The sequence below is a fragment of the Neodiprion virginianus genome, chromosome 2, assembly GCF_021901495.1.
Source record: "Neodiprion virginianus isolate iyNeoVirg1 chromosome 2, iyNeoVirg1.1, whole genome shotgun sequence".
NCBI classification, from domain to species: Eukaryota; Metazoa; Arthropoda; class Insecta; order Hymenoptera; family Diprionidae; genus Neodiprion; species Neodiprion virginianus.
In genome coordinates, this window is record NC_060878.1 from 10,991,028 (window position 1) to 11,006,068 (window position 15,041).

General features: G+C 36.1%; 1 protein-coding gene across 5 annotated transcripts in view; it reads right to left on the reverse strand.

The window, feature by feature from the left end:
* The window catches only part of LOC124297926 (gamma-aminobutyric acid type B receptor subunit 2), a 187,650-nt gene that overhangs the window by 36,926 nt on the left and 135,683 nt on the right, over positions 1–15,041 (reverse strand). For all 5 annotated transcript variants that reach the window (XM_046749360.1, XM_046749359.1, XM_046749358.1 and 2 more), the window contains exon 3: positions 7,221–7,388. In XM_046749360.1, the coding sequence (XP_046605316.1) occupies positions 7,221–7,388 (168 nt within the window). The remainder of the gene's footprint in view (positions 1–7,220; positions 7,389–15,041) is intronic.

Sequence of the window (15,041 nt, forward strand, 5' to 3'; positions counted from 1 at the left end):
ATACCTACTTTCGATTCGTTCTCTCGATTGATTTTTTTTTTTTTGTACTTTTTTTCATTATTTGGTTCTCTTTCGATGTACGAAAATAAATATTTCGTAATTAGGCATAAGAGTACAGTAACTGAAAAAATTTCCCTAAAAACCTGGTCGACTCGGCAAAGAATGGCCCGTATGAATTAATTATAATCTCCATGAAACGATCTTCGATCGGAAATGCGATAATCGCTTCGGGACACAGACTCGGTAGGCCGTATGGCATTAATCATATAATCTAGGGATGCGGCGCGAAGAAGCCCGAGGGAAATATGGCAGAGCCACCGCCATTTTGACCCCAAAAAACAGAAGGGTATAGTGCAAAGTCGGTAAGCTCGTGTGAAGGGCCGCGCAACAAAAGTGCTTAAGCACTGTTTTTACCAAAAATCGGTTTTTTCGATTTAAGGTTATATGTATAGTAGTCCTACCCTTACCGACCGAGCAAACTCGCCCTTCTTCTTCTTATAATATTGAATTAACGTATTCAGAAAAGTTACCGATATCCCGAAAATCGCCAAAAGAATTTGTGGTTTTTAGACGCACGTTACTATTCCCAAATTTTCCGCGCTTTGGGGGCTGCAAAAGGGCTGAGCTGAGATATTTTACGCAATTTCGGAAAGAACGAGGAGTAAAATGAGCCATTGTGAGACTGTTTTCATGCAATACTGAGGTCGCTAGACGAGAACTAGAAATTACAATAATTTCGTAAATAAAAGATGCTAAGTTTGTTTGTTTGTTTAATATAGGAAGAAAAAGTCTGAGTTTACTCGGTTGGTAAAGGTAGGATTACTAAGTACACGAGCTTAAGCCTAGGCAAAAGTGACTTTCGGCAATGTCTAAAAATTCTACGAATCTACACAGAATAAGAATTATAACATTTTGTCAATTTTCCTTTAGAACTTCTGACGAATTCCAATAATTTCCAGTTATTCTGTACAAACGTCTCAATTTCGATGCAGCAAATAAATTTCGGCAAATTTTTCTATGAAAATTGTTCGATAATTTATGAAAATTTCTGTGAAAGATATTCATAATTTCAGTTTCATCAAAAATATTCTTTCAGAAATCTCGTCAGATTTATTCAGCTGAATTAAAAGAAAAAAATTATTTCCCTTTTCACGATTCAGTTTCGTTTACCAAATCCTACAAGCTTACAATTTTTTGAAGAATTCCTTTCGCGTTTGCGAAAATTCTAATTTATTTTCGTTATCTAAAGAAATTGAGTTTCTCCGACGAATAGGAAAACTTTGTCGTGCGGCCCTTCATATTGGACAAGACCATACATTGAGCCCATGAATTTTACGGGTGTGTATGTATTTTCCTTGGGCTATTAGCGCTGGGTAACGACTTGCTAGTCGCTTTAGCGTAACTAAGGGCTCGATGTAATTTAGGGTGAACCATAAAACGAACCAGGTACTACTAATTCCTCCTTTTTCGCGGCTTACAGGGGCGTTTACCCCGAAATGGGCGCGTGGAACTGACGTAAACTTTTTAAGACCGACCCGCAGGCGACTATTTTCCGAAAATACCTGCGAACTAATTTTTATACCTGAATTGTCGGTGGAATTAATTGGATACGCAAGGTTTTTTGTTGTTTTTTTTTTGCAGTTTTCGCCTAGGAATTATTATTATTGATATTATTATTATTATTATTATTATTATTATTATTATTATTACTCCATTGGCAAAAATTTCTTTAGTTGAAACAGATTAATAAGCTATAATCGTATTTCCATCTATCCATCAGGTTTTTACCTAACCGCTTCTGATGCGATGTGAAACTTTTTTGGGTCATGGAAGCGGTTCTAAAACACCGAATTTTTTTATGCTACAATTGTTGATTTATGAGTATATTCAGAAAAAATTTTTAGTTTCATCTTTTTTGAAATCCTCGAAAAAACTTATAAGAATCTGATTTGTTTTATCAATTACTTCAAGATCGATTTCACGATTAATTGATTTGTTTTTCTTGTTTGTTTTTTTCTTTGCGATACTTTGCATAATTTATGATAAAGGTGAAACAGTATATTCTGTAGATTTGAAAATATGGTAAAAATTTTAGAATATTTTCGACTTTACAGAAAGTGTTTTAGAATGATAAGCAGGATGAAATTGAAACGAAATAAATACATATTTCCAAAAGCCTGAAAATCGATTTAAAAAAAACAGAGAATTAATTTTTATATTTATAATAAAATTTGAATATTTCCGAAGATCCTAGAAACGTTCGAATGTTTAACGATTCTAGCAAAACAAAAATTTTCCAATTGCAAAATATCGGTGAAGAAATTACGATCCTATTGTGAAACCGATATTAAAGTGATCGGAAGGAAAATTGAAATACTTGAGAATTAGTCCAAAATTTAAAAAAAAACTTGAAGCAACGAAAAATGTTTTATTATCCATGATTCAAGAACCATTGCACGAAAAAACGAGAGAAAAGAAATCATGATTTTTGAAAGTATTACTACCGGCTGAAAAAAATTGAATCGAGATTAAAAATGGCGAGGTCAAAATTTCTGTGAGTTGGCATGGAATGCTCCGAATACTGGCGGTTCAAACGCTATTTTTCGTTCGAGTAAAATCATGCGGCTAAATTTTACATTGATTTTGCTTCCGATTTAATTTAAAATCGCAGGAATTCCGAAAAAAAATTTCGTTTTTTCACACAGCGCGATATTTTGACGCAGTTTTTCAGGGTGGATTGTATTCATCAAGACCGCGGAACTGTGAAACCCGATATTACGGGTTGATTGAATGGAATTTCTAATATTATCGACAAAATCACCCGGCTGACTTTGACAGCGATACATCTTCGTCAAACGACAATATGAATGCCCCGAGACTAATTGTGTAATCAACCTGCAGCCCCGCGCATGAAACACACAGATTTTTTCCCCTCCCACCGCCATCGAGAATCAATTAGTCGTTATACTCGCCATATTCTTTTTTATCGATTTCCTGTTAACTTCTCTCCAAAATTACATACATTTTACTACTGTTATTAAGTACCGCTACGTCACTTTTCTATCATTTTTACAAAGATGCATTTTGAAGTTTACTTTGAACAATGTAAAAAAAAAACACTAAAAAAAAAAATAAACAGCTGGACATAATTCTTACAGGATTTTCAACAAAGTATTTTATAATATTTTTTTAACCAAATTCTGAATAGTACCAAAAAATTTGAACACGATACTTGACGAAAAGTCTTACTAATTCTGAATATTTTTTTACATATAATATTCTGATTATTTTACGTGCGAGTCGACTGGATCAAAAAAAAAAAAAAAAATATTCAGAAATCGGCCGGAGTATTTCAAAAAACTTACAGAAAATAGCAATTTTCTCAATCTTATACATCGTTTCTCGAAGTGTTTCTCAAAACTTTTTCATTCGAAATCTGGAAGACGTTTTTACAAGGTTTTCACGATATTTTTGGAACAAATCTTAATTTCAAGATATTTTCTCACCGTAACAAAAAAAATGTAAAATAAAAAATGTACGTTAAAAAATTTATTTTCTGTTCTTCACGAGTGCATTGATTAGACATAAAAAAAAAATCAGACCGATTAGCGTATTTTAATGATGAAAAAAAATCGATAAATGAACTATTTTTCGAACCATTACATTGGGATGATCCCTTAATAAATATGTGTGGAATTATTTGACGGATATTTGAATGTTTCTTGTCGGAAGGCTAGGATTATTGTTATGGCTGTTATTATTTGATTTTTCTTGTAGCTAATCAAATTTAATAAAATTTAGGATTTCATGAACAATTCGGCAGTATCCTCGTTTCGGAAATCTGTGACAACAGACGACGTGCAGCAAAGTTCAAGCTCGCGGCGAAGTAATAAAGTAGGGCAACGCTCCTCAAATACAACTGAAGCATGCAGGCATATACGTCACACAACAGGTACGCATGTTGGCATATCGTTAAGAGCCCTTGGGAAACAAGTTTACCCTTAACTTGACCCAGTATAAGCGACCAGAAACTATTCAATGAGGTTCCACGTGAGTATCGCTGTTCATACTCACGAGTAGAAACTACAGGTAGAAAAATGTGTTTCTAATTTATTTCTCTTCGAATATTTACTAAATTATTCTGAAAACGAAAAATGTTCTTTAAAAACCACGGAAGTTTTTATTACATTGAATTACGCGATAGTGAAAACATGTTCAAATTTCAATGTCAAGGACAGAGTACAGTCGCAAAGATTTTGTGGAAAACTTTGCCATATTCTTGGGGGTTGTTTTTTTTTTTTTTTTTTCACTGAAATTTGAGGAGAAAATTTTTTTACGTTTTTCAGAAAAATTACAGAAGAATTATTTCAGATCAAAGTTGGAAACAGTCTTTATTTTTCTTCTGAGAAAAGTTGCGCAAAATCTTCTGACAAACTCTTGTATTTACTTTGGACTTTTTATATTAAAGGTTCATTTTTGTCTTTCAAACGTCTGGTGAAATTCTACAAAAATGTGAAAAATCTCCACATAATCTGTGATAATTATAATCTTCGTATACAATATTCGAATTTCGATAATCTGTCGAGATAGGTATAGAAATGAAAAGGTCTATCGGACTTTCAATAGAATATTTCACGGTTCTTCGGTGTGACCTAAAAAAGTTTTCAGAAAATAATCCGATAAATATTTCCGCATGAATTGCACAGGGAAAAATGTTCGGTGTTCGATAAATGCAGCTATTAATAATTAAACACCGACCACAGCCACGTATAATCGGATTTATTTCAACTTTGTGTGACCTGGAAGCTTGCTTTGGCTAATTCTACGTGTATTCGAACAAACCGCGACATTTCAGGTTACTTATTCATATAACCGAGATGTATTCCTAGTTCCTGATTTAATGCCGGATGACTGACAACAACACGGTGAGAATAGCATTCGAGAATCCTATATTTGTAGGTTAAAAACGACGGAAAGTCATCGAATTTTTACGTAGATATGACACAAAAATGACTTTAATGATGACTCTGATATGATGTCATGTAGTATGACATCATTATGACATAGTACTGACCTAAAATTTGACTTTTATACGACGTCACGATTGTTACTTAAATATTACGTAAATATTATGGCTTATCCCTATCATATGTGCGACGTCACATAAAAGTCATAAATTTATATATTATCTACGTAAGAAATAAATCATACGTTTACATAAATTACAAGTCATATTCTGACGTCAAAAGGATATCATAATACCGTCATATGCTTACGTAAGAAACAAGTCATATTTTTACGTAAAATTGATGTACGATGAACGTCATACTTAAGCATCGGCTTCCGGTCATTCTTTCACATACGAGTGACATAATACTAATGTCACGACGGTATATTGTAATAGAGGTACAGTAACAAAATAATCACTATTTATAAATGAAAAATACAAACATTTTGACTTTGCAAGGTCTGTTGTAACAGTTATGTTATTATAAGCATTCTCGAATAATTTTTATCACTATGACATCAGAGTTATGTCATCGAGACGTCAGGCAAGTTATAATCATGTCAGCCAGACGTCACAATTTTTTAAGCATTGGACGCAACTTTTTATCACCATTTTACCCCAAATTCAAGTCATCTTGACGTCAGCTAAATAACAAGTACGTCAGCTGGATGTCATATTTTTGTAAGCTTCCGGTGCCGACTTTACTTCTCTATGACATCAGAGTTATGTCATTTTGACGCCAGTCAAGTCATAATGATGTCAATTGGAGGTCATATTTACGTCATTTATCTTACGTAAGAATCTTACGTCAGGAAGTGGAAAATTATGAGTCATATGTGACTCATATATGACTCACATCTTACGTAAATCATGACGTGACATGACGTCATTCTGACATCAGCTTGACATAATTGTGTTCACTGGGGCCGTAATAAGACTGAAGAAATTATAATTAACACTGGTGAAAATTTTTGTCGTGAGAAAAATAAAGCAAAAAAAAAAAAGAAAAAGAAAAACTCTGGAACTGAATATTTCATAAAAATTCGCAAAGACATTGTGAAGAAAAGGATTTTTTTAAGAGGGAATCAGCGAAATTAAAACACCGAGTAAGTATCCAGTGAATCCTGAATTACCATGATTTATTTTTATACTTGCACAGTGTTGAGAAAAAGATGAAAAAAAAAAAAAGAAAAGAAAACATCGTGAAAGGCTGTGAACGAATGTGAAGGAGAATGCGAAACTGAATGAGTTTGTTTGGATTTGAATCCCGCGGCAGAAAACAACACAACAAGAAGAAGTAATCAAGTAGATCCGTTCGACCAGTGAATAGACACTGAAACCATTCACGGGACTCTATGAATTCAGGATTCGTCTAATTAAGGCTTATTAACAAGGCAGCGAGCACTCTCGAGTCAAGCATTGAAGGAGGGTTGTTGCATTTTCAACTATCATAACGATGCCGGTGAACAAAAGGCGCTGTGTGTTTTTAGAAACGTGAAGCATCAAAGTATTTTGCAGTGGAATTTGAAGTTCCTTTGCACGAAGAGCATCTTGCCAAAGCGTATCATTTCCCTGATTTCGCTGCGCCATTTTAAAAAATTGTTTTTAATTTTTTTTTTTTTTTTTTGTTCTTCCTTGATTTTATATCAATTTTGCACGTTGAGGGTAATTTTCACCGCGTATATATATAATTTATATTACTCAGTATATTTTACTAATATGTAAACTGTTTATTAATGTCAATTTGCAAAATCGTAGAAATCGATGGACAATAGATAATTTTCATTGTGGCCAAGTTTCATTGTGACGTCATTATTCGAAAGTTTAAAACTAAAAACAACTCTCGCAATTTTCGAAACGTTCGAAATGTAAAAACAGTTATTGAACTTGGATGGAATCTTCTGGAATATAATTAACGAACGTGGCCTACAAACCGAGAGCAGTTGTTTGTCAGAGCAACGAGCTGGGACAAATTCAGACGACAATTAGCCGCGATGGGTGTAACTTCAAAAATTTTGACAGCTGTCGGTGTTGAGGACAACTAATAGAGGCAACTGTGGACGTTTTTGAGGTTAGGTTCGTGACGGTTGGTAACCCTGGCGAACAACTGCTCTCGGATTTTAGCGCATGCGCATTATATTGTAGCAGACGACGGACGGACGTTCGATATCAGCCGCGATTCCGATTGAAACATGGCTTCGCATTAACTTACCAGTGCGTATCTCGGCTCGTTTTGATAAATCGTGCCGACTCTGGTCCAGTTAAAATGCTGAAGCAGCGCCACTCGTGGCGCGTTGAACGCATTTTCCGACGGCACCACCCTGAAGAAATTGGGAAAACTGTCCTGCGTGAACATCGGATGTGTGTCGGCATAACTCAGCTGAAACAGAATACGCAAGAGCGTCGTTTAATTACATGAAAAATTTTTGCGCTTTTTACCCCATTTTTTTTTTTTTTCAAAAAAAAAAGTTAGTCATAACAAGTGAGACACAAACTGAGATTGCTTGAAATTGAATTCCTTCAAAGCTTTAGTTCTTCATATTTTCGTTGCTAATTGGGTTAAAACTGGTAAATGCCTGGAATTTCCGCATCTTCGGAACATTAAAAAATACCAAGTTGTTTTCTATTCAACCAGAAAAATTCTTGCAGCTCTCGCAAATATCGGTCGATGATTGAAAATTCCGAATTCGTTTGTTTGGTTGTAACAGAGCCTAATTAGTACGTGTTTAGAAAAGACGAAACAAACGTCGAGGGAAAAGTGGTAGGGAATGAATTTATAATGCCGTGTGTCGTGACACAACGTCCTCGCACGCAATCCACGAAAACACGCCATCTGATTCGTGCGTTGCGTGTCGGCTGTTTTAGCAATTAGCAGAAAAAATAGGCGAACGAAAAATTACGTACAAACAGTTGGGAAATGGCTGGATGTGAAGTAGAAACAACGGAAGAGAATGGGTCAATATCATCCACTAATTTCTGCCCAACGCCTTACGGATTGTATCTACAATTTGTTAAATTCGAATGAAACTTTTTCTCCGCGTAATAGACAACTTTTCAATGTACGACCACTTAACGTAATTATAAAAAATATTGTGATCCAATTTTTCTCTGTTTTCAACTTTCTCGTCACTGTTATATTTCATTTAATTAAAGTGGCTGCATTTCATGTTTGGTTGCGTATACCTGCTGCATTTGAACGGAGAGTTCTTAAGCATCGATGAAAAGAATTGTAATTAGTTAATTGAAAAATGGAAATAACAAGTGTAACTGATTGTACAACTAAGACAATAGTAAAACACATGAAATTTCTGCGATCAAATGTATTTGCATTTTATCATTCAGACAAAATGAAACATGTAAATTCCAATTCGATTTTGTAATTACAAATGTAATTTGATTTGTGATCGTAGTTGTAATTAAAAAATACTGATCACATTTGTGTTTGATTTTTTTCTAAGTAAGAATAACGATAAATTCGTTCGCTCCTATCATGGATCAACTGAAATAGATCGGTAAAAAAAGTGTCCAAAACCATTTTGCAGAAAATGATTCACTTTTTCGAATTAGAACGAAGTATAATTTAGGCGTATCCATCGCCGTTCGTTCAACATATTGATCGAAATGTCCGATTTTTATTTTTTTTGTCCAGTTTATTTTCCACGTTTTTCCGACTAACGCCGAGTATAAGATGTAAATTTTAACACCCTTGTGTCGAATTTATTCCCACGCTTGACAAATTCCCGTTGAATTTTCACGTTGTTATGAATCGCTTCGTGAGGTTAAAAAGTGGGATAAATAATGTAGCGCATGTTTCAGGGCGAGAAAAAGAACCGCATTATTACAATATCAACTTTGTAAAGTCCGCGTTCAATTCAGATAGCGAGGCACGAAGAGCGGTCGGTCGAGTTTTAATAGTTCGGAAGTTTAGTTGACGGTAGAGCCGCAAACGACACCTGCCTACTTTTGTCAGTAACTTGCACACATATAACTTATCCGATCATTATTCATGCCGGCTCGTCTCGTCTTCCCGGCGTCAAGGGTAGGTAGGTTTAATGTACATATCGCTCGAAGCCACCGGCTTCCAAATTCGGAATACTCGCTATAGTACACGCCTTATACAGCGGGCCGTAATCCCCATAAGTCGTTGGATAATGTGACCCGCATTTCCCCCGAGTCCCATTAAGTATAATATTAGTAAAGGGGGACACGCGGCTTCGTACACTTGGTCGCAGTGATTCTGAGGCGGCTAAGTTTCTGAACAAGTCTGTTACGTTGGCAATGAAGATTCGACCCGCAGCGCCACCATCGACTGCCCGCGAAACGTGCTCAATCTTTTCTCCTCATTGTTATTCTCTGCGTGTAAAGGATCCTTGGGAAACAAGCGATGGGAAGAACTTAGAACGTCGCAAATAAGTTTTATTTAATATACAATTTGATCAATGTGCTATTCCATGTATGAGTGTGATATTAAATGACAAGATCTATGAGGGTGTCTAGATCATATTAATCACTTGAGAAACAGTTTTCTGATTCTATTAATCGCATGAGTCGTCAACGAATCAAGTGTATCGCGATTATTTTGAATTGAGATCGTACTCTCGGTATCCACGTGCGAGCACAATGAGACAAGAAGTAATACTGACTGCCAGCTAGAAGAGCCGGTAACTAGCCGCGTTATCAGAGGTAGTGAATAGTTTTGGCTAGTTCACGTTGAGCGGCACCTGCTTTTTGAGAGATGCCTTTGAGGGTACCGATTCTCAAGCAAGGATGAATTTCTGACGACTGAATGATCCGTCAACAATTACAATCCAAGAACATATATTTGCCAGAGCTACCAAGCGTTATAGATTTAGACAGAAGTTTTCCGTGATGTACGTAACCTCAAAATTTTTACAGCTGTCGATGTTCAGCACACGACTGGCAGCTACAACAGTCAAAATTTTTGAGGTTAGGTGCATGACAGTTGGCTGCCCTGATAAGAAACTACTCTCGGATTGCAGCGCAGTCGCGTTAAATTATAGCAGACGAAGAATTATTCAGTTGTTGATAATTCACTCTGTACAAAACTGAACGTTTTTCTGTCTCTCTCCGCCCGTATGCTCGTTCATTACTCCAGAACTACCGAACCAATTTTGATTCCTTTTTTTTCTACGGATAACTCCAACGTCTGACCAGATGTTAGGCATTATTTAGTTTCAACCAGATGAATAATTTTGGAGATATAACGATATTTGTAAGCCAAGTCGTTACAGGGTCATACACTTGCGAAAACTCTGATTGAACGCTTACAGATAGAATAAAGTTACGTTGAAGAGTATATAGCTGTGTCTAATATTTTGCCACAAAAAGAAATTGAAAATATTCGTAGTCTGAGCCGCAACAAGCTGCTAGTTTTAAACGTAATACAACTCATGACCATCGAATTTAGTAGTTTAGGGTTAGTTTCGACGGTCATGGGTTACGTTACGTTTGCAAAGATTCCGCCAGTTACGCGACCGGCCGATGGTGGCGCTGCGGGCTGATTTCTGCATTACCAGCGTGATCGACTTGTCCGAAAAATTGGACGTCTCAGAATTGCTACGGACAAGTGTACGCTGCTTCGTCACTACTTCCAAAGTAGGTATAAACTCCGAGTTGCACGCTATATTTCAAAAGCGAGAGTAGTCTTATCTCGCTATCCGTACGAAATTATTCCTCGCGACAAAAAGAATTACAATACCCTGCTTACAGACAAATGATGTATTCTTTCGTTGCAGCTACTATACTTATTTGTTCACTCGTGGTTTTAAGATACGCGCATGAAGTACCATTTTTACCGTGAAATTACCACCTGCTTTCGACTGCACGCGAGCCCAAAATCAACTTTTAACCGTTTTCACTTGCCGCTCTGGCGAATCCACTCGGTGTATATTGTGTGCTTAGACTGTAAAAAATTTTCAGAAGGGAAACAGGGGAAAATACGAGGAAATGTCCATAAAAATACGCTTCAGGTCCAGCCCATCTTCATTCGGAACATACGATTGTTTCTCCTCGTGGATAACTTGTTCACTTGGATTAATACAAGTTTTCAAAGAGAACAAGCTTCTCAAAATTATTTCACCCGGAGTTGAATTTTTCACGATATTCACAGAATTAACTTAATTTATATCATACATTATATGATCAATTTTACGTATCTCGAATCAGTTGAAAAGAGTTTCAAGAATCTTTTCAAGCGGTAAATTATTGCTTATTGAAGATGAGGTAAGGCTGAATTTTCGATGCAACAATTACCGCATTTATCGACTTTGAAATCTTCGAAACTCGCGATGATTAGGATCAACATAACTATTAATTGATACTGTTCGCAGATTGTAATCGTGGTATTACAAAATAAAGCTGTCGCCTACTAACATGTTAAAAATATACGAGGTGGTAACATTAATTTCCCTTGTCTTATCTACAGATCTGCAAACACTGCGGCGTGTGTTTTGATATTTCACGGCAACGGTTATCCACTTGGGAAATTAATGACGTGAGATTTTACTGCCGGATCTCGGCGATGAAAATTCGCAGAAATGTTTGAACATTTTGTTTAAAAATTTCTCGTAAATATATGTCATGTTTCTTGAACATTCGCATACACGTTTCTTTTGGATCTTCATTTATCATCACAACATTGAACGAATTGTCCAAATTCTTTTGTTTCCGTGTACTTTATGACGGTAGTGCTTTATGAAAATTGATGGGATGAAATTCCGAAAGAAATTGGATGATTTTTGGGAAACAGTTTGTTTAATTTTGCGAAAACTCGGTCAAAGAACTTTGGACATAACCGTGAAAGAAAACTTTCAACAGAACTAGAATTATGAAAAAATTTCAGAATTTTTCCAATAAATGTCAAGGTTTTTCTATAAATTTGTCGAAATAAATTTTTTCTTCAAAAATTAACATATTTGTAGAAAACATCTGTGGAAATTATTGAAATTTGTCAGATTATTTTCAGAAAAACCGAGAAACTATCGGAAATTTACATTCTGGTTAAATGATTATAGAAATTTCTGAAAGCTTCTGAACAAATATTTCGCCAGAAGAGGTAATCTGTGGCTGATCTATATACCACTTGACGTTTTTCATCGGAGCGCGAATTTCTGCAGAAATTTTGCTGTTCGTAGGGTCAAATATAGTTATTCGATGTCAAAGGTTTATCGACGACGAAGCGATCCGAATCGCCCGAAGTCGTAAATTATCCTCTCTGCAAAGTCTAGACAATTCCCAGGAAATCGAAAAGCCCCGAACAATCCTAGCGCCGCCGTTCCAGAAGTTCCACTACTCTAAAATCTACGGTTTCCTTAATTTACAGCCCGGAAAATGTCTCGTTCATCCCCCGTCAGGATTACGAAACAATAACTCGAAGGAGACGATAATAATCAAACACACGCCGCAAATCTCACCATTACCTTTCAAAACACGAGAAGATTCGTGAGTTTGGAATCAAGTTTTTCCCCACAATTTCATCGCGAGATAGTCGCTGATTATGCAGTATTTATTAAATCTTTACAAGTTGAAGATTTTTGATGAAAATTAAAGAGGGGCGAATTGATAAAATTATGAAGAATTGAACTTGAAAACCGATGTTTTATTTCAAAACGCCGTGAAAGGATGAAGAAGCTAGTCGTTAATTATTGTTCGTCAAAATCTGATAAATTATATGAATTATCTTTCAGGTAACAGATATTCTTTGATCTGGTTGGATGCCCTGTATTCAGCAAGTCTTTGAACATTGCTTCAGATAACGTTGATTGGTGTTCTTTTACTTCTAAACTTGACTTCTAACAGCCGCTGTTGATGAAAGGAGGTCCGGGAATAACCGACGATTATACAGCTGAAAAATGCTAGTTTAACGTTTATTTGAATATTTGAAAATCTATAAACTAAAATCTCAGTTTACTCGAAACAACGCTTTTAAAACTGCTTACACGACAAATTCAAAACCGTTTGTACAATTTTTACGAAACTTGTTACACGTTTTATTGTGATGTATTACTTTTGCAGGAATTAAAATGATCCTGAGGACTTCACCCTGTGAATTATAAATTTAAGACTTGCTAAAAATTAATAAAATTAAACATTGCGTGCGGAATTGCGTTGACCGCACTACTTTCACATCAGCGATGCGTAGGCATTGATAATAGTAAAAAAAAAACGCCTTTAAACAGATCACGAGCCAGCATTCAAACCTGCAAGCCGTTCTCACCTTGCAGGTTCCAGGTTTATAGAGAAAAAAAAGAAAAACATGCCATTCGAATTACGAACTACAAATTCAGATTCGTGATTGGTGCTTTTAAGCCCCTGGGATACCATATTGCATGAAAATATGACGATTTTTTAAATTGTTAACCACTATAATGGATCCACCATTAGAAGTGTTGGAAGAATGACTTTGGGTTTGTATATCGGTAATAAAAAAAAACCTCCGCCTAGGTGCCAATTTCTACCAAAAACGGAATATTCTTAGATTTTTCTCCACCGTACTGGATTTTACAATCTCACTTCAGATTTGTGATCAGCCACTCAAGAAACGACGATTAATAATTTTTATCAAAATCCAAATTATTTTAGTTTTTTATTTGAGCTTATCGAATACGTCGAATTTAAATTTTGCAAATCTTACCTAAGATTCGTGATTAGCGACTCAAAAAACTCCACGGTACCAATTGTCATTCAAATCCATTCATCCATTGTCAAGATATCATCATTTTTGATTTTTTGGAATTCCCTTATTCAAATAATTGAAAAAGTACCGAACCGGTCAAATCCAAAATCTAATCCGTTTTAAGTTTGGAAAACCCGCGCCGATTGAGACCAAAATCATTGAAATCCGTTAACTCGTTCCCGAGATATCTTCAGACGGATAAATTGATTACAAACACAGACGTCCGTCCAAAAATGATCTTTTCACGATTTAACGATTCTCGATCTTGAAACGTGGAGATCTAGTGAAAACTTAAGATCACACAATTTCCTTTTTTCTCTAGAAGTTGACGAGCGACATTTAACTCGGTCGGTAAGGATTTACTATGACACCCCCTTAAACGTGGGATTCGCAAGAGCCTCGAATGCATCGAATCGAATTCACAGCTTTGTCTGGAGCAAAGCACAAAGGGCCGCTCCTCGTGGCGTCTGTGGTTTGGTTCGCCTGGCACTGGCGAGCTTGCGATACAGGATCAGAGCCGGGACGTGGGATTACCACCGGATGATTGTGAGGCTCGTCCTTGATTTCCATTTCGTTTGGGCTGATGACGGGGCTCGCATTTGCAAATAGAAGGACGGAATTAACGCCGCGGCGTTGAAGAACTGCGAAATGGTCCGAAACTCGTTGTTGATGCTCACTCGACGAGCTCTATTTAACGCTTTCGGGACCCGCCCGGCTCGTAATTCCTCGACAAATGCACATTCGAGATTCCGGATGGGGAATTTCGTACGGTATTGCCGTTCACAATCTTCTTCTTACTTTGGTATGTCGTACACTGAGAAAAATACGGTAAAACAGGTATCGTCAAAAAAAAACTGTTTGAATATCATTGGAATTACGAAAACCGAGGTGAGCGTAAACATTTTGCGCTATTGTCGATCCTTTTTTGGTAATTGCAACGCAAAATCAGTTTCTGAGGTTTACTCTACTTTTTTAGTTTAATAAAGCTTTAACGTCAATTTATTCTTGCGCGAGCGTTAAATTTTCGCAACAGTTACGAGAAAATATAGTAACAGTGATCGTAATGAGAAGGAATAGTAACTGATACCAGACTTTCTGGCAACAGCTGCGAAACTAATTTTCATTTTCTTCCTAGAACTATATTTTTCGATTATGGTAAAAATGAAAATAGTTAAGGACCGAACGGTAACTGAAACTAAAAATTTTTCTCAGTGTAGTACGGTTAAACGGAATTATTAATTTTTTCTTCTTCTGGATTTTAGATATCACTCGTCGTTCCTAAGATGATGGCCGTTGATAATCGAGTTCTTGGGCCATTTTTAAAATTCTCCAGAAGTC